The sequence below is a fragment of the Mytilus californianus genome, unplaced genomic scaffold (genome assembly GCF_021869535.1).
Source record: "Mytilus californianus isolate M0D057914Y unplaced genomic scaffold, xbMytCali1.0.p SCAF_5, whole genome shotgun sequence".
Lineage (NCBI taxonomy): Eukaryota > Metazoa > Mollusca > Bivalvia > Mytilida > Mytilidae > Mytilus > Mytilus californianus.
Window position 1 is genome coordinate 77686001 of NW_026262701.1, and position 20048 is coordinate 77706048.

Sequence of the window (20048 nt, forward strand, 5' to 3'; positions counted from 1 at the left end):
CAGCAAAGTTAATTCAGTTAAACATACTGAATGACTTCTAAATATCACCCTCAACTTCAGCATTTCCCTATATAATTATTCAATGACCTGGTACATTGTTCTAAAAATGACCTCACAGCCTCTAATTGTCCGAGACTATCGGTGTCGAATCATCTATGAATCTTTTGTTCTTCAGCATCCATACAATTTATGATTCTGTCTTGAACAATGAGAAATGTGTTTTATTAATCATGATTATATTTATTCATAAAATCAATTTATTAGTATTAGTCACTGGTGACAGTTTAAAACTAGTCATTTGTATTGCATTCTGGTCCAGATTATGATGCAGAAGTTGTGTTCACCACTAGTAATAATATATTGTTTAAGAATCTATGGCATGACCAAAAATCACTCTAAACTCCTCTTATTTCATGTTTTCATATCATTTTGTTTGTTCCACCAAGCTACCATCTTCTCTACCAAAGTATGCCTTCTTGGCCATGTTGATAAATAATCCTGTATCTAATACACCTGAAAAAAATACACAAAAAACCAAAATAAGCTACATGACTAAAGTTGACATGGCATGAGGCTTTGATAAACTAATGACAATTCAGGCAACAGGTCACTGAATTGAGTCATTATCTTGTAATCAGTCTCCTTTATGTAGTTTGAAAAACCTAAACATTTGTTTTAATTCATAGTTTGAGATGCTTATTTTAATTACATAAAATATTGGTATTGAAATATATCATATCATCAATCGTTCTAACAATAATGGTGAAACATGTATGGGAGTAAGTGTTTTGCTAAGGAAACAAATAATTTGCCTTTTAATTGAAGATAATGTCTGAAGAGTAGTTATGTGCACTCAGGAGTCAATGCTTCAGGTACAATACTGGAATGATTTAAATGATGTATTTTTCACTGTAAGTTTTCAGTTTATAAATTATGTAATTGTATTTTAAAGTACTAAAACTTGAACTATATGTTTTTGGTTATTAGGCTCTCAAACATTTTTTATTTTTAACTTCCCAGAATTTTGATTGATTGATTGTTTGATTGATAACTTCACTTTCAGCACTCTTGGCTATTTTGTGGCAGACAGTTTTTATTGATGAAGCCGGAGTACCTGGAGAGAACCATGACCTTTGGCAGGAAAAAATTGCCAATCCTAGCTACTGAATATATAATTTACAATAACTAAAACAACAAACCTGGTATCAACACAATTTGTTGATTTATTTTATTCCAGTCCTGTGGTAATGATTGGAATTGCCAGTCTATCACAAAGTTACCATTGTCTGTTACTACTGGACCCTGAAAAGAAACAGGTCTAAAAATTATGTTAGTTTGAAACTAATAAATCTATTAATTAACCAGACCAAATATTTTAACTACTGGAACAAAATTAAACATACTTTTAGAAGTATTAAAACACTATATTATCTGTAAAGATGAACCTTAAGGTGGTACATAACACTACAGGGAGATAACTCTGTCAAAATCAGCTGAACGTTTTAATCATGTTCTATTGTTAAGGAAATATAAAGCTTCTCAATGATCAAAATTAGTGTTTGTCAAACTGCTATATATCCAATGAAATTTTTTCGATAAAGTGTGGTTCAAGTTTTTTGAAATTTTTATATTTTTGTCAAAGGGTCAAAGTAAATATTTTGTCAAATTTTTATGAAAATTAAACGAGCCAAATTAATTTTAGTCAAGGTGTTTGGTACCACCTTAAATGGTTAACAATTGAATGAAAAAGGGTACATTATTTTTGAGTCCATTTTTTAAGTGATTAAAGGTAAGACGGTCTCACTCAATACTTGAAATATTATTGCAACTGGTGCAGTTACTGTCATTAATTATAAAGAAAAAGGAGATGTGGTACGATTGCCAATGAGATAACTTTCAAACAGAGACCAATAGATGAGAATGTCAAAAACTCCAGGCCACAGTATGGTCTTCTACCATAAGCAATGTCCTCACATGACAAAATATAAAACAACTTAAATGAAAACAAGGAACAGAGCATAATTTTTCATATAATATTTTGTTTTTTATTTCGCAGTTTCATCCCTATTGGGTTAAAGAATATCTTTAATTTTTAAATTAAAAAAATGACTGGAACTTCTTAAACCATGACAATTTTATACAATTATAAGCCTTTCAATTCTTTCAGTAGGCTAGTACAACCGGGTAAATACATACTGCTTTCTTGACTCCCATTCTAAGATTAGCCTGTCCTCCTAACATTTCCTCTAGCCTTAACTGCACTGGTCTATAAGCTGATGGAATGACTTCTATTGGTATACCTTGTTTCCATGTTGTACCTAGTTCTTTTGATTGTTTACTAGAAAAACATTATAAAAGAGAATAAAAATAATTATGTAGGAAAATAGAAGCCTCATTGTTGTGCCACGATTATTTATAGTATTCTTTTAATAATAACCTTCATTCATTGCTTTTCATTTGTATTTCCCTGCGTTTATTTTCCGGGAAACTAGGTCATACATATTTTCACTTTTATACACTTGCTTGTTATGCGGAATGATTTTCTATAGTTACAACATAATTACCTTATTCAGAAGTTATTAATGCATCCTATTTAATCCATAGTTATTCTTTTATAATGTTAGAATTATCCAAAATCATACTTGTTAATTTAAAGGCCATTTTGGTTTACTTTCACAATTGTGTACACGCATACTATTTTTAGATGTATTGATTAACTTGATCTTTCAAATGTTTGGAGAAAAGTATAGGCAGTTTCAAATTAAAGCCGCTGGCGAACAGCTGATTTTTAGACAGTGACCTAGAATTATTTATTCAGGTATTTCGGCACACACTGCAATTCTATTTAATTGATTTATTAATAACTATTGTTAATGATATTAGCTTTTAATAAAGCTGCTTTTATTTATTAAAACAAATCTTTTTTCTTGATTATCCAAAGTTTGGACTTCAAAACAGTTTTACTACTTTGACTTTAATTGATATTTGTATAATATCGATATATCTGCCAACCATTTACAATAACGGTTGGCGTTTCACTCATTTTATATATTTGTACCTGTAACTTCTATAATTCCAAACAAGAATGTTTTATATTAAACAGAGAAATTAACCTTTTTTCAATTTGCTATGTATTTTAGAAATGGAGGCTCTATAACGCTTGCATAGCTTTCCTAGGGTATACATATAAGGGTAATGGTGCATTTTTGTTTTATTTTTGGAGGACATTCAAGCAAAGTTAAGATCAAGAACAGCAAAAAACACTTCTCCTTGTCTCATATACATCGACAAAATCACTGAAATTTGATCCAAGACGATAGATTGTAGCAATATCACCAATCATTATTATATAAAAGAAGAATGTGTCCAGATGTCCCCATTTTTAAATAAACGACAAATTTTGCAATTTTTCCGTTTATAAAGGGACATTACTTGAGTGACAGCATCCAAATTTGATCTTAATCTATGTTTTTTGGTGGTTATAAGTATTGTGTTTAAGTTTCATAACATTTGGTTGAGGAAAAACAAAGTTTATAGAGAATGGGAACCAATTTCAGGACATACAGACGTACATACAGACAGACGTACAGACAAGGGTAAAACTTAATGCCCACAGACACCTGGCAACGAGGGCATAAAAAATCTAGTCACAACAAGCTCTGTTGTCATGGTTGTTTCAGACAAATTATATTATTGGTGTTTAATTTAAGAGTTCTGATATCACAATGCCAAGTCCAGTTTGTAAGCAGTTGAACTGAAAATATGATCATGTACATTACACACTGGGTATCAAAGAATTAAATATGGTTTTTAAACAGGTTGAGAATTTGAAAACAAGGCAACTATACGAATGAATTATGAAAATCATGTAAGTTTACATAAACATCAATCAGTATAATTTCATGACTGTTAATCATTCCCTATTATAATTTATAAAGTTACGGTATGATTGCCAATGAGACAACTCTCCACCAGAGACCAAATGACATAAAAGTTAACAACTATACGTCACCGTACAGCCTTCAACAATGAGCAAAACCCATACCACATAGTAAGCTATAACAGGCCCCAAAATGACAAATGTAAAACAATTCAAACGAGAAAACTAACGGCCTAATCTACATAACTGATTAGTTGACAGAAGTATGTTGTTTGCTTCTCATCCAGTGGAAACAATATTTCTTGAATGTTCAAGATTAAAAAAAATTTTAAAGAACCTTTGTGAGCACGCTCACATACCCCACGCCCCCACATTGTCACTGGACAAACAAATTCTCACCAGATTCCTAAGTTCAAAGACTCATAACTATACAAAAGTCAACTGATAAAAATTTTCTTGTTGATATGCACAGGAGTTGCAATGACAAACTATTGCAGTAGTATATTGAGGCCAAAAAGTTCAAAGGGGCATGCACAGGAGTTGCAATGACAAACTGTTGCAGTAGTATATTGAGGCCAAAAAGTTCAAAAGGGCATAACTCCTAGAAAAAAAATTGAATCATACTTTCCTGTCGATTTGCACATCTAAATAGTATGTCCTTATTATCTACAAAGTTTCATGAAATTCTGTTGTGTGGTTTCAGAGGAGTTGCAATGACAAACTGTTGCAGTAGTATATTGAGGCCAATAAGTTCAAAGCATAACTCCTAGAAAAAAAAATTCCGGACAGACGGATGGGTCAAAAACATTATACCCTCCGCAACTTTGTATAATTGAACAATTCATCAAATTAGTAGGTACTGTTTTAAAGTAGATCTTATTGGATGGAGGGAAGGGAATGTGGACTGCCACTCGGTAAAAACAGAACATTTGAAAGCAGCAGGAATATGGCATCGCAATAGTCCACAAAAGACCATCAGAGTTGTTGCAAGGACTTTGTAATGTGTAGAGTGTGCAGCACTATCCCAAAACTGGATATGAAATATAATAATTACGGAGATGAGGTATGATTGCCTATGAATGCAGCTATAAAACAACTATCCACCAGATAAAGGATATTGATGTAAGCAACTGTAGGTTACTATTAAGACCTTCAACTATGAACAAAACATGTACCATATAGTCAGGTATTAAAGCCACAACATGTTTATTTTCTTACTGTAACATATGATATTAAGCATGTTGCTTTACTTGTTCAACTATAAAAAAAGAAGCTTTTTACATATTCATGACATTTGCCAAAAACAAAAAGTTTAGTCATAATCAATTAATATGTGATGATAATCCTGAAAAAGTTGAAAAAATTTGATAAATCTGGAGTAATCAGAAGGTAACACATTTTAGAATTTAACAGGTATTAAATTTCTACTATTTAAAGATAATCTTATAATATTTCTTATTTTCATATTGGGACACATAAGTTGGCATCTGATAATGATAATATCAATAACTAATGTGGAATACTCTTAATCCATAATATACATACCAAATATCAGCTATAATATAGAATTCTTTGGCATTTGATGCTACCATTTTTTCCTGAGTTTGACAAGCCCCACCCCCTTTTATACAATTTAAATCTTTGTCTACTTCATCAGCGCCATCTATAGCTACATCAATCTGTAAATTATAGTTGAAAAAGTCTAGATAAATGAAAATACAATCCAAACAAAATCTATCTTTGCAGCCCGTCTTAATTCCATAAGATATTTCACATACAGATTCAAAAGATTTTACTTCTGTTTGTCATATGAAACAAATTTCTGGTGATTATAATGTATAGGAAATTATTGAACCAATGCATGCATATATACTTAACTGAGTCCTCTATGCAAGTTTTTTTTACATTCATTATGAATTATAAATGCCAACAAAAAACTCATTCAGTGATAGATATATTCCTTCCAAGTTTGTTAACTTTTTCTTCCCTCGCGTCTTTCCTTCACACTTGGGTTGTGTGATTAATTGCTGAATTTCTAACAAGAAGTGTTATTATTAAGTTCACTGCATACATGACAAGTTTTGATGCCCCATCCCCCCAGGCAAAGGGGGGCAGTACATGTTACTCTTGACCATCTGTCCTTATGTCCGTCCCAAAAGTATTTTCCCATATTATAAGCAAGCTTGAGAGGGGGCATTCATGTCCTTAGACACGTTCTTCTTTTATCTATTATTTATTTTTAATTTGGGTTGTTAAAAGTTTTCAAACTCATACTCCTGTTATCTTTTTGTTATGTATTATAAAAGAACATTAATACACCTACAAGGACACTAATATATTAGGCCACCCTTAAAAAATTCTTTGTGTGATGTTGCCTACCCATGCCTTGCAGGGTTGGGTAAGTAGGTAGGGATTTTTTTTTTTTGTCAACAACATGAGTTACATGTTTTCCAAAAGAAAACAACATTAGAGCAGGAAAAGATCTTTTAAATTTTTTTTAACTGATTTGTGTCATAAATTTTTTTCGGGAAGGTTGTATTTTAGTTGGGTATGTACATGTATGCAACATCAAACCATCTAAATTTTATTTTTGGTCTTATGCTTCAATTTCAAGTAAGTTCAACTTCATCCATTGCAAAACAGACTGGTATTTTGAAAAATTGTGTAACATAGGAAATGTCTCATCATTGAAAAACTAGGTGTACATTACTTGACATGGCCATGATGGCAGTTTTATAATTTGATAAAATAAAATATTTTCCAAAATATTATCTACAAGCAATATTAAAGGATGAGTTGGTTCCCTTAGCTGTTCAATGTACTTTTCTCATGGATAATATTCAATTATGTTTACATATGCTGTTCTAGTGAGAGGAAAATTACTGAACAGGCAAAATAGTTCACATCTTTCACAAATTTCTAACATACTTTGTTACATTATCGAAATCCCATGGGACCTGGGTGTCCGAGTGGTCTAAGTAGTTCAACTACTATACCTCTAGCCTGTCATCACTGAGGTTGCAAGTTCCAGGTCAACATTGAGGTTGTGAATTTTGAGCCCCGCACATGACAGGCGCATTTGACTCCAATCTTAATTGACTAGGATTGCCAGTTTTCCGGCAGAAGGTTGGTGGTTCTCTCCTGGCACTCTGGTTTCATCAATCAATAAAAACTGGTCACCAAGAAATACCAATAGTGCAGAAAGTGGTGTTATAAAAAAAACTGTCAATCAAAATCCCATCAACAAAACACTACCCTGAACTTCCATTTACCTTTGGATTTCTATCTAGACTTCCTAATGTTAATCCGTTCTCTTGTATTAACTGTCTAGCCTATAAATAAATAAAAGAAACAATGAAGAAAATTCTTTCATGATTTATGATTTTTTTCAGTATATATAGAATAGGATCCCAGTTACTGGATGCCAGTCCAGTACCCACAAATGAAGTCCCTTAATAAATCTACCGTCTTTTAAATGGAATATTGTACCAAGATGGAAATTTTGTAAAGATGCTTAAATTTGTAGTATATCCAATGGGTATTCATTAAACTTTCAACTTCTGTTAAGTTTTAAGTGATTCTGAAATGTATAGGGTGGATGATTATCTGAGCAAATGGTCCAAATTTTATTTTCGATTTTAGCCAGGAAGTTAACTAGAGGCTCTCAAGAGCCTGTGTCGCTCACCTGACTCTACTTTGGTTTTAGAAATCATGTAAAGATAGATAAAAATCATAACAGATACCCAAATAATGATTGAGGCCAAATTTTGATTAATATTGGTCCCGTTATTTAATAAAATATCCTGGTGGCCATCTTGAACAGTAAATCGGCAACAAAGTAGCAACACTTGGTCAGCACTTCATAAGGAACATTCATGCCATGTTTGGTTTCATTCCATTCAGTGGTACTCTAAAAGAAGACATTTGTATGTATTTCCCATAGGGTCCTATGTTAAACTAAGCCCCCCCCCCTAGCGGCCATCTTGGATGATGGATCGACTGCAAAGTAACAACACTTGGTCAGCAACTCATAAGGAACATTCATGCCATGTTTGGTTCAATTCCATTCAGTGGTTCTCTAAAAGAAGACAATTGTATGTATTTCCCATAGGGTCCTATGTTAAACTAAGTCCCCCGCTGTCGGCCATCTTGGATGATGGATCGGCTACAAAGTAACAACACTTGGTCAGCATCTCATAAGGAAGATTCATGCCATGTTTGGTTTCATTCCATTCAGTGGTTCTCTAAAAGATGACATTTGTATGTATTTCCCATAGGTCCTTTGTTAAACTAAGTCCCCTGCTGTCGGCCATCTTGGATGATGGACCGACTGCAAAGTAACAACACTTGGTCAGTACCTCATAAGGAACATTCATGCCATATTTGGTTTCATTCCATTCAGTGGTTCGCTAAAAGAAGACATTTGTATGTATTTCCCATAGGTCCTTTGTTAAACTAAGTCCCCTGCTGTCGGCCATCTTGGATGATGGACCGACTGTAAAGTAACAACACTTGGTCAGCACCTCATAAGGAACATTCATGCCATGTTTGGTTTCATTCCATTCAGTGGTTCTCTAAAAGAAGACATTTGTATGTATTTCCCATAGGGTCCTATGTTAAACTAAGTCCCCTGCTGGCGGCCATCTTGGATGATGGACCAACTGCAAAGTAACAACACTTGGTCAGCATCTCATAAGGAACATTCATGCCATGTTTGGTTCCATTCCATTCAGTGGTTCTCTAAAAGAAGACATTTGTATGTATTTCCCATAGGGTCCTATGTTAAACTAAGTCCCCCGCTGGCGGCCATCTTGGATAATGGATCGGCTACAAAGTAACAACACTTGGTCAGCACCTCATAAGGAACATTCATGCCATGTTTGGTTTCATTCCATTCAGTGGTTCTCTAAAAGAAGACATTTGTATGTATTTCCCATAGGGTCCTATGTTAAACTAAGTTCCCCGATGGTGGCCATCTTGGATGATGGATCAGCTACAAAGTAACAACACATGGTCAGCACCTCATAAGGAACATTCATGCCATGTTTGGTTTTATTCCATTCAGTGGTTCTCTAAAAGAAGTCATTTGTATGCATTTCCCATAGGGTCCTATGTTAAACTAAGTCCCCCGCTGGCGGCCATCTTGGATGATGGATCGGCTACAAAGTAACAACACTTGGTGAGCACCTCATAAGGAACATTCATGCCATGTTTGGTTTCATCCCATTCAGTGGTTCTCTAAAAGAAGTCATTTGTATGCATTTCCCATAGGGTCCTATGTTAAACTAAGTCCCCTGCTGGCGGCCATCTTGGATGATGGATCGGCTACAAAGTAACAACACTTGGTGAGCACCTCATAAGGAACATTCATGCCATGTTTGGTTTCATTCCATTCAGTGGTTCTCTAAAAGAAGTCATTTGTATGCATTTCCCATAGGGTCCTATGTAAAACTAAGTCCCCCGCTGGCAGCCATCTTGGATGATGGATCGGCTACAAAGTAACAACACTTGGTCAACACCTCATAAGGAACATTCATGCCATGTTTGGTTTCATTCCATTCAGTGGTTCTCTAGAAGAAGTTCAAAATGTAAAAAGTTAACGCCGACGACGGACGACGACGGACGACGGACGCCAAGTGATGAGAAAAGCTCACTTGGCCCTTCGGGCCAGGTGAGCTAATAAAATGAACCCATTAATACTCAAAACAGTATTGTTCTCTTTAATACCTGTCATGACCCTTGAAGAATTCTCCAAGAAACCATGAAGGGGGCTACAAGTATGAAAAAGCAATTGAAATTTTGCAGTCTAATATCATGAATAAAGGGAATAAAAAATCAGCCCTCAATTATGATAAAATTGTATTGAAGTAATGGGAGAAATAATTGGGTCCCTGTTCCATATATCAGAGCTCCAGATAAGAATTCACAAATTAGGGTTTTTACCCACCATTTTTTTATGTAATTGGGTGATAAAGTTTTTTAATTGCATTATCAATTCCAATTCACCCCTCAAGCAAATATCAAATTGGGTTTTTCACCACCAAGCTCCTTAATGTATTGGGTTTTTTCATCAACACACTATTGAATATTTAGGCATGTTATAATCATATTATATCAACCCTAGATATGTTTCCATCTTAAATGTGTTTCTTTCTTTGTAGAATATGTGCTAGCTGTTTTATTTAGTTTATTCACTGACGAGAAATTGTACATTTAATTTGTGTCCCGTTTTAAATGTTCTGTCAGTTTTGTATTTTCTCAAAACTTACGTAAACTGCAGCTGGTGTCACTAGTTGGACAGGAACTAATTGCCTTTCTAGATCCCATATGATCACCCTTCAGTTTAGTTATAGTTGGGGTAGGTGTGGCTAAGTGTTTAGATTTTTGTGTAATATATGTGAAATTTAGGTGCTGTAAGAAAGTTTTGCCAGTCCTTTCACCTATTTGCCAGATCTTACTTTTTAATAAAAATAAAAAGTAGTTTCCAGATTTAAGATATACCCCAAAACCTTGAGGTTTATAGAGTGGTTTATAATGACGGAGACCACATTCAACTTAAATTTACAAATAATTCTGCAACATCAAGTAAATAAATGACAATGTTATACTGCACTTGCCAATAAGACAACTATCTTCAGCATCTAGAACAATTAGACCAAAACAAAGAAAGTGTCAAGCTGCATTGACGTAAAAAACGGATATGTGTATTCACTCATCAACTAAAATGAAAAAAATAATATATAAACTGTTTTCGTTTAATTCAATCTACATAAATCTGGGTTAAGTTGTCCCTTATCAGAACTTTTGGTTTCCGATGCTTTCAAACTACATATCATGTCATAATTGATTTGGCCTTTCACTTTTTCCAACTGATTTCGTTTTTGACGGAACCCCGTGTTTATCGCTCTAGCAATGTTCTCGTTATGGTACGCAAACACGCCCGTGCGTTCAATGGCCGCTTCCTAAAATCACTAACTGAGTCTTGTTATCATCATAACTTTCCCTCAGCTATCAAAAAGAAGCCGAAAACATGCTTCTATTCAATATTTTTACCGGACATTTACTTTCGTTTTAATTCATTGTATGTTATGATAAATCCCGAGCAATTCGAAAAAATATGACAGCATGTCACACGCTAATTGGATAAACTCCGAGAAGATCGAAATGTTTTCATAAACACGTGTACCTTTTGAGCAACGGAAAAAGTTCCAACAGGGACCCATTACAGCTATTTGATGCAGGGCTCTATTTTAAGAACGAAAGGACATTTCCGATTATAAATATTATAAAAATAGATTTACGCGATGACTGTAATCAAGTAAGGGTAAATAACGCAAACGGTAGCGAATAAAAGCGTTAAGAACCCATGTTTTTGGCATATAATTGGGTTTTCCTTTGAATTAATTGGGTTATTGAACCCTGCAATGGGCAATTGCATTGGGTTTTTAATTATTTTTATTGCGTGATCACGCAAATACGCAGCTTATCTGGAGCTCTGATATTATCCTTAAATAACCCATTATAAATGTGTGTATAAATACATTTTGTAAAATTTACAGTTTCAACTGATTTGATTTTTGATTTTTGGTGTTTTAACGCCACTTTTAAGCACCGCTTTTGGGCTATTTCGTGGCGGCCAGTTTTTATTGGTGTAGGAAGCCAGAGCGCCCGGAGAAAACCATGACCTTCGATAGGAAAACTGACAATCCTAGTCAATTAAGATTGGAGTCGAGTTCACCTGCACGAGCGGGGTTCGAACTCACAACCTCAGTGTTGACTGGCTAGTGATTACAGTAGTAACTACTTAGACCACTCTGCCACAATGGCCCCTCAGTTTCAACTCTCCTGGTCACTGAGGTAATGAAATTTTCTATAAATTCTTTTGAATCTCCTGCTGTTCAAAAATTTCCACCTTTGCATTGAAATATGCTATAGTTTACTTTTTACAAATCATAATATCGCTTCCAGAGCTATTTTAATCAAATCTTAATGTCGCTTCCAGAGCTATTTTATTTTTCATTTTTTTGGGACTCATTTCTGATAACATCATATTCAGTAAGAAGACACAAACAGAGAAATAATATTCTCAATAGTACAAAACTTCTAATTTTATAAACATGATAGAGGTAAATTATCTTCAATCAAATATGACTTTATACAAATTTCATCCATAAAGTACACTTTGGTCAGCTTAAAATTTGAATCAAATGGATAAACAGCTCATAATGCAAAGCAGAACTCTTGCATAAAAAGACAATCAGCAATTACATTTTACATAATCATGAGTCAGTTATAGAAACTAATTTGCAAATGAATTTCCAGAGCAATTCCAGATATGTATATTTTTTTAAACACATTTGTTCAAGAACACAGTGTACACAAATTGCTAAGAACACAAGCAATTTATTACAATAGATATGTAACTGGACATTATCTACATCATCTAAGGAATCATGGTACATGTAATTAATTGCTGTGATTATTTCCTAACATATTTTGTAATAAACCATTTATATATTACTCATACTGTTTTTTCAAACCTAGAAATTTTGGTGAAGAAATATGTAATTCTAAAATCCAAAATATGTATTCTAAGTTCTCCCAAATTCATCATGCTCCAGAGCTCCAGATAAGAATTCACAAATTGGGGTTTTTACCCACCATTTTTTCATGTAATTGGGTGATAAAGTTTTTTAATTGCATTATCAATTCTAATTCACCCCTCAAGCAAATATCAAATTGGGTTTTTCACCACCAAGCTCCTTAATGTATTGGGTTTTTTTTCATCAACACAATATTGAATATTTAGGCATGTTATAATCACATTATATCAACCCCAGATGTGTTTCCATCTTAAATGTGTTTCTTTCTTTGTAGAATATGTGCTAGCTGTTTTATTTGGTTTATTCACTGACGAGCAATATTAATTGTACATTTAATTTGTGTCTCGTTTTAAATGTTCTGTCAGTTTTGTATTTTCTCAAAACTTATGTAAACTGCAGCTGGTGTCACTAGTTGGACAGGAACTAATTGCCTTTCTAGATCCCATATGATCACCCTACAGTTTAATTATAGTTGGGGTAGGTGTGGCTAAGTGTTTAGATTTTTGTGTAATATATGTGAAATTTAGGTGCTGTAAGAAAGTTTTGCCAGTCCTTTCACCTATTTGCCAGATCTACTTTTTAATAAAAATAAAAGGTAGTTTCCAGATTTAAGATATACCCCAAAACCTTGAGGTTTATAGGGTGGTTTATAATGACGGAGACCACATTCAACTTAAAATCACTAGCTGAGTCTTGTTATCATCATAACTTTCCCTCAGCTATCAAAAAGAAGCCGAAAACATGCTTCTATTCAATATTTTTACTGGACATTTACTTTCTTTTTAATTCATTGTATGTTATGATAAATCCCGAGTAATTCGAAAAAATATGACAGCATGTCACACGCTAATTGGATAAACGCCGAGAAGATCGAAATGTTTTCATAAACACGTGTACCTTTTGAGCAACGGAAAATTTGAACAGGGACCCATTACAGCTACTTGATGCAAGGCTCTATTTTTAGAACGAACGGACATTTCCAATTATAAATATTATAAAAATAGATTTACACGACGACTGTAATCAAGTAAGGGTAAATAACGCAAACGATAGCGAATAAAAGCGTTAAGAACCCATGTTTTTGGCATATAATTGGGTTTTCCTTTGAATTATTTGGGTTATTGAACCCTGCAATGGGCAATTGCATTGGGTTTTTAATTATTTTTATTGCGTGATCACGCAAATACGCAGCTTATCTGGAGCTCTGATGCTCAAACAAGTCTTCATTAGTAGTCTTTCAACAAGTCATTTCATTTCAAATTTATCCTAAAGCAGTTATTACATTTGTAAGATATTGACATCAGTTAACAATATTGCTGAAGTTAAAATGGGTAGCTTCAAAAGACTGTACCTTAGATTTACCATACTGTAAATTCAGAAATTATTGCGTGCATTTATTATTGCCATTTTTGAAGAAAGGACAAAAATGCAATATTAATTATTACAATTTCCTAAAAAATATGCATACAAATATATGTATCAGATATCAGAATGCCAGTTCTTATTATTGCCATAGTAATCGAATCGCATTTTTTGCAATAATTTCTGAATTTACAGTAGATGAACTGCAGCAATTTTGATTTTATCTTTTTAAACAACTCTTCATAAATGAATATAAATTTGACCACTTGCAAGAAGATCAGTTAACACTTCTATGATCATGATGATATCAGTTCCAATGCAAGTTTCAATTTTAAAGAGTATAACTACATGTACCTGGAATGAGGTAGGTATACATATCACTGATAATCCCTCTTCTTTTACTCTTTCGGCTGAAAAAAAAAAGAGATATGTAAAAATAAATTGGAATTGCATGTTCTTGAGAATAAAAATATTTATTTCATTTGTAATTCTAAATAACATGATTTATCTCAAATAACCTTACATGAGTATAATACTAACATTTGACTAAATCAGAAGGTTATATATTCAAATGAATTTAAATAGTTTACTGTTTCTTTACATTGACAAAATTAGGAAATTGGACATCTCATGCACCAATCTTACCACCTTCAATATGATATGTAAGACATTGCCAAAGTAATTACAAACAGACCTGTAGCAGGGGTGGAGTATGGGGGGTGCATCAAACTCATATAATCAAAGAGCTGAAAGCTCTGAGGAAAAATGACGCCACTGTCTCTAATATTGTGATATTTTTTATGCAAGTCTTGATTTTCACATACAGTAATAAGTTTAACATTGCAACATGTCTCGTAAGCATATAATTGATATTCCTATATGTGTCTGTTTTTTCAGTACAAATGAATAGGTCAAGACTACCTGAATGATCTACAGTATCCAATTACTACTGGCTGTTTTTTTGTATAAATAAATAGGTCAAGACTACCGGAATGATCTACAATATCCAATGACTACTGGCTGTTCTTTTGTACTAATAAAAAGGTCAAGACTATTTGAATGATCTACAATATCCAATGACTACTGGCTGTTCTTTTGTACATATAAATAAAGACTACCTGAATGATCTAAAGTATTCTAAGTAATGTGATTTTTTTCTTGCAATTACATTTTTCTAAATCAAGAATATAGACTACTAGTATCATTTTCAAACCAAATGATTATGAAGAGCCTGTTGTTAGCAAGCTCTTATACCCCACATACTCATTAAATAAGTTACTAGTGACCTAGTTATTTCTGTTACTTGAAGCAAATTATATTTCTGTATATTTAGACAATAGTATAATATTGTTTTACTAGTTTTATTTCACCTTGAAGATTAGACAAATAGGGATACTCCTTCGATTTTTTATTTCATGTCAGTCAGGTCGCTTTATATGAAACTTGAAACCACTTCTCTGTCATATTGTTATTTTATAACAACTCTGCCCTTGACCATGTTGACCCATGTAATTGATATTCATTCTTTAACCATACATGTATATCATAGTCAGTTAGTTTTTGATTTTGCACTCCCACACCACCTTTCATGTCTTTCAGGTCAAATGTCTGTCTCCATTTAAGTTAATGACATTGAACAATCATGGTATTAAACACAATTTCAATAGTGATAATGCTGTTCTCGTGGGTCACCATATATTCAACTTTGGTAGCATTCCAGTTATTGAAATTTGTGTCAGATTAGAACAATGATCTAGATCTTTAGGAATGGATCTTATTATTTAATATGGAGCCATAGTATGGGACCCCTACACGGTAACAAAAAAAAAACAAGCTTGAAAGGATACAATGTCAAGCGGCAAAATCTATCACCAGAGATTACAAGTCAAAAGAGGATGGACGGGATACGTCTCTAAAATGCTTGCTGAACTGGAACTACAGCAAGATCTCCAGACAAGACGAACAAAGCGTTGAAGCCAGAAGTTAATATTTATGTAAAAAGTAGTTGAGGGGCTGATTCCCGCTATTGAACCATACTGTCATTCTATAATATCATTGCATATTTCTGTATTGGCCTTGTTATTGGTCCATGTCTTGGGTGTATTGGTCTGAGGCGAAGCGGAAGGCCAATACTGCTGGCCGAGGACCAATGATAAGGCCAATACAGAAATACACGTAATAGTATCTTTATTAATTAACTACAGTGTTACAATATTTTTTTTATTTCATTTCACAAGAGATAAACATTTTTACCTTGAAGTGGAACTATCCAAATCTCAGTTTTCTTTTATAAGATGCAATATCTAATGATTCCGTGCCGTTTGACTGCTGGCCGAGAACCAATAATAAGACCAATACAGAAATACACGTAATAGTATCTTTATTAATTAACTACAGTGTTACAATATTTTTTTAATTTCATTTCACAAGAGATAAACATTTTTACCTTGAAGTGGAACTATCCAAATCTCAGTTTCTTTTTATAAGATGCAATATCTAATGATTCGGTGCCGTTTGAAGTATCTTCAGCCTTTTCTCATCTGATGAATTTTTCTACCCTTTCCAGTCACTATAAAGTGTTACAACTTTAATTTAGACACAACACATAAATAGTAATTGGAAAGGTACTGCCATTTTATGTGTAATGCAAATATATTTTAAAAAAAAATAATGTAAGAGTTGAAATTGAAACTATCCATAAGCCAATTGACCAAAGAACGAAGATTTGCACAATTACAGAATGCATATGCCTGGTTCGGATTTAAAAATAAACGACCGTTTAAATACAAAACATAAGAAGCGACAGTAAACAGTAAAAATCGATTTGTACCATCGACATTATGAAATTATGAGGTCGTCAAGAAATGAACTTTGTGATAATTTACTCGTTCCCCAAACCTGAAATAATCCCATCGTCTACTTTAAAATGCTTTTTAAATGAATGGGACCGTCTTTAACCTAAAATATATGCCATACTGAACGTTTCAGCTTGTTTATGGTGAGTAAACCTGCGTCTTACAAACAACTGTTTACTTTCAGTTTGAGTTTATCGTGACTTACGATCTAAAAACTAGAGACGTTCCGAAATCCTGTTTGTAAACAAAGATTCATACGCACCGCCTGGGTATAACCGTATTACTAATTTCCGATTTTTAAAATCTTCGTAAATCTGGATAAAGACCAGTTTCTATCCAATGGATATCAAAATGATTCTGATTTTCACTTTTTTTAATGATTGTAAAGTTGAAATGGCATGAAAGGCTGACATTATTTAGGAGAACTATTTTGTCTAGCGATTGCTGATCATTGGAGGGTAAAAAGTCCAACACCATAACAAAACGGATCTATTTATCATGTATACATACCAATTGTTTACGATTGTAAGACATGTGCATAAAAGTGAAAGCTCGAATAAATATGAAAAACATAACAAAGGGATAGCTCCAAATACCATTTAATAACAAAAAGCATATGGACAGGTCAAGATATCTTTTTGGTAAATAAAAAAAAGTATGTAAACTGGTTCCCGTCCGACTGCAACACTTTGTTCGAGTGTAGCGTAATACAAGCAGATTCCAGTTAGTATGTACAATAGTAAATATGAAACCGAGTGCGGTAGGCGGAGACAATAATCAACTTCTGTAAGTTCTGGTCAATGGTATTGGAAACATGCCGCTGATAGCGTCATTTTCCAAAAACTAAAAATACTACTAGACTATTAAACTTGAGATTCAGATTGATGTTTGACTTTCAAAGTCAGTGTCATGACCAAATAAACTCCCTCAGAGACATCATGGCTACCACTCTGACAATAACATGAAATAAAACAACTTAAAATGGCACACAACTGCAGTGACTGGAGACACTAAATCATGATTGAAAATAACTAGGTTCTATCTTACCTATTCTTTGTACAGCAAATACAATGGTGGAGCCACTTCCTATACCCACAACTTGAGATGTCTGTAAAATATTGAAAAGATGGATCAACCCAATAACAGATAATTTTGCTTTTTACAGAAAAAAATACATTATACTTATATACTATGTAGTTTAAAGCCAATATATATATAGTAAGTATAGAATATAGTCAAAGTACAAGGTCATAATCAGGTCAACTAGAAGTGAAGTTATCCTAGACTTAGGCCTAATAAAAAATACTTGTTTCCACTAGGGGCTGTTCCAGATTTAATTGAATGGGGGGATGGTAGGCGCTCAAATCAATAAATTGTGGGTGATTGAATTTTCTTTAGAATTTTGTAAAGAATTATATAATGAAAATTTTATATTATCATGATTTATGCATGGTGGTTGGGGTTAAAAAAAACAATGCCTCCCTTCCCCCCATGCATTTAAATCTGGAACAGCCCTAACTATATCTACCCTAAAGGTTTATTTGTCATTTTTGATATAATGGTTCAAGCCCTTTCAAACTGATTTTTACAGATATAAATTTGTTATATTGTGCTGTTACACCGCTGTCCAAGGTTAGGGGAGGCTTGGACTTGAGCCCTCATAAATGTGTTTAACCCCACAACATGCTTTATGTGCCGGTCACATGTCAGGAGCCTGTAATTCAGTGGTTGTCGTTGGTTGCTGTTGGTCATTATTTTATATTGGTAATAAATCAGGTTTTCTTGTTTGAATTAGTTTCCTTTTTTGTCATGATAGGGCCTTTTATAAAGCACAAAGGCCTTATTACGGTAAATTGCTGTGATCAAGCCCTTTTTTTAAGCGATGAAGGGAATGGGTGCTGATCTGGCCAAAACCACCTGTGGTCGAACTGGTTGTGTGGCCAAAACGTCTGGAAAGATAAATTTCCACTAAAAAAGGAACTGTATGCAAGAGTATATTCAAAGTTTAGTAGCTGTTGGAGGCCATGCAGTGATCTAAAGTTGCTTACATCCAGGTTATTTGGACTCAGTTGAATAGTTGTCTCCATGGCTAGCATAACCTCGTATTACGGGTTTTCGTGCTATTTAGAATTCATTGTGACATCACAATTTCCACTGAAAAAGCATGCATAGTACAAATTCATATGACATACGAAAACATATGATCTGACAATACACATGATACATGTACCACATCTCATTATTCAGGTCAGGAATAATCATCAATTGGTGGATTATACCTCAATTGACGTATAATCCACCAATTGACACATATTGGTATAGACCAATTGACGTATAATGCAAGTTTTTTGTTATAAAATGCTAGTGTGAGATAGGAGCATCATTTTGCAACTTACAACCTATTTTATGACCATTATTGAGTCCTCCGAAAGTTTCAGTTTTGTCAAAGCCTGCTGCATCTCTTGAGAATGCATGTGTACAACAATTCTTTTGTTGAAACATCTGTACTATTGACCACGATTGACTTTTAATAATGAAAGTTAAGTATTAACAAAGAGCTTCATTCACCTGTGGAGTTGTACTCATAATCACATGACTGCAGTCAGTATTGATGTCCATTGACAGGTGATTAGTGGTAAATTTGCCAATCAAGAATTGACAAGGTAACAATAGAAGAAACTGCAAATACAATTATTGATTAAATGCAATATGTTATGTCACTATACTAAACTAGGAATGTTTGACATGTTTTCATACAATAATATGGTTTTAAGAAAACAATGCTCCATTTTGGTTGAATAATTTGCTTTGAAAAACAAAGAATTATACGTCAATTGGTCTATACCATTATATGTCAATTGGTGGATTATACGTCAATTGAGGTATAATCCACCAATTGGTGGTTATTCCTGACCTGTTATTCTTATAAATTATTAGAAACAAAACAGTTTAATTCTGGAAAGATTTTAATAACCCTCCAAGACTCATAATCATTTAGAATCAGTTTTTAGTATTAAAATAGCATTTCAAGGGATCACAATGACATGTATTTGTATTACTATTAGTCTTTATTAGATAAAAAAAAATGTGTTCACTCATGACATGTTTTGAGATGATATCAAACCTTCACGTGATTGTCAACAGCTGCTCTTGCTGCAGCCGCTTTTCCTCTGTTTTTAGCTTCCATCTGGAATGAATAATTACGACTGACAATTAGTTTGAAACTATTCTGCACCAAGTTATTGAGGAAAGACTTTCGCGCAATTCTCATTCTACAATGAATGGTAAATTTCGGAGAAACCCGAATGGTGAAATTTAAACCAAAATCGGTAACGGAAAAGAATCAGA

General features: G+C 33.6%; 1 protein-coding gene across 1 annotated transcript; it reads right to left on the reverse strand.

Moving 5' to 3' along the window:
* Window positions 1–200: 200 nt before the first annotated feature.
* On the reverse strand, window positions 201–19995 carry LOC127701515 (ribose-5-phosphate isomerase-like). Its single transcript, XM_052205414.1, has 8 exons — window positions 19825–19995; window positions 17748–17808; window positions 14200–14255; window positions 7153–7212; window positions 5426–5559; window positions 2197–2338; window positions 1200–1302; window positions 201–513 (listed from the first exon to the last, which is right to left on the reverse strand). The coding sequence occupies exons 1-8, from the start codon at window positions 19969–19971 to the stop codon at window positions 425–427; spliced, it is 792 nt and encodes a 263-aa protein (XP_052061374.1). The 5' UTR covers window positions 19972–19995; the 3' UTR covers window positions 201–424.
* Window positions 19996–20048: the final 53 nt, after the last annotated feature.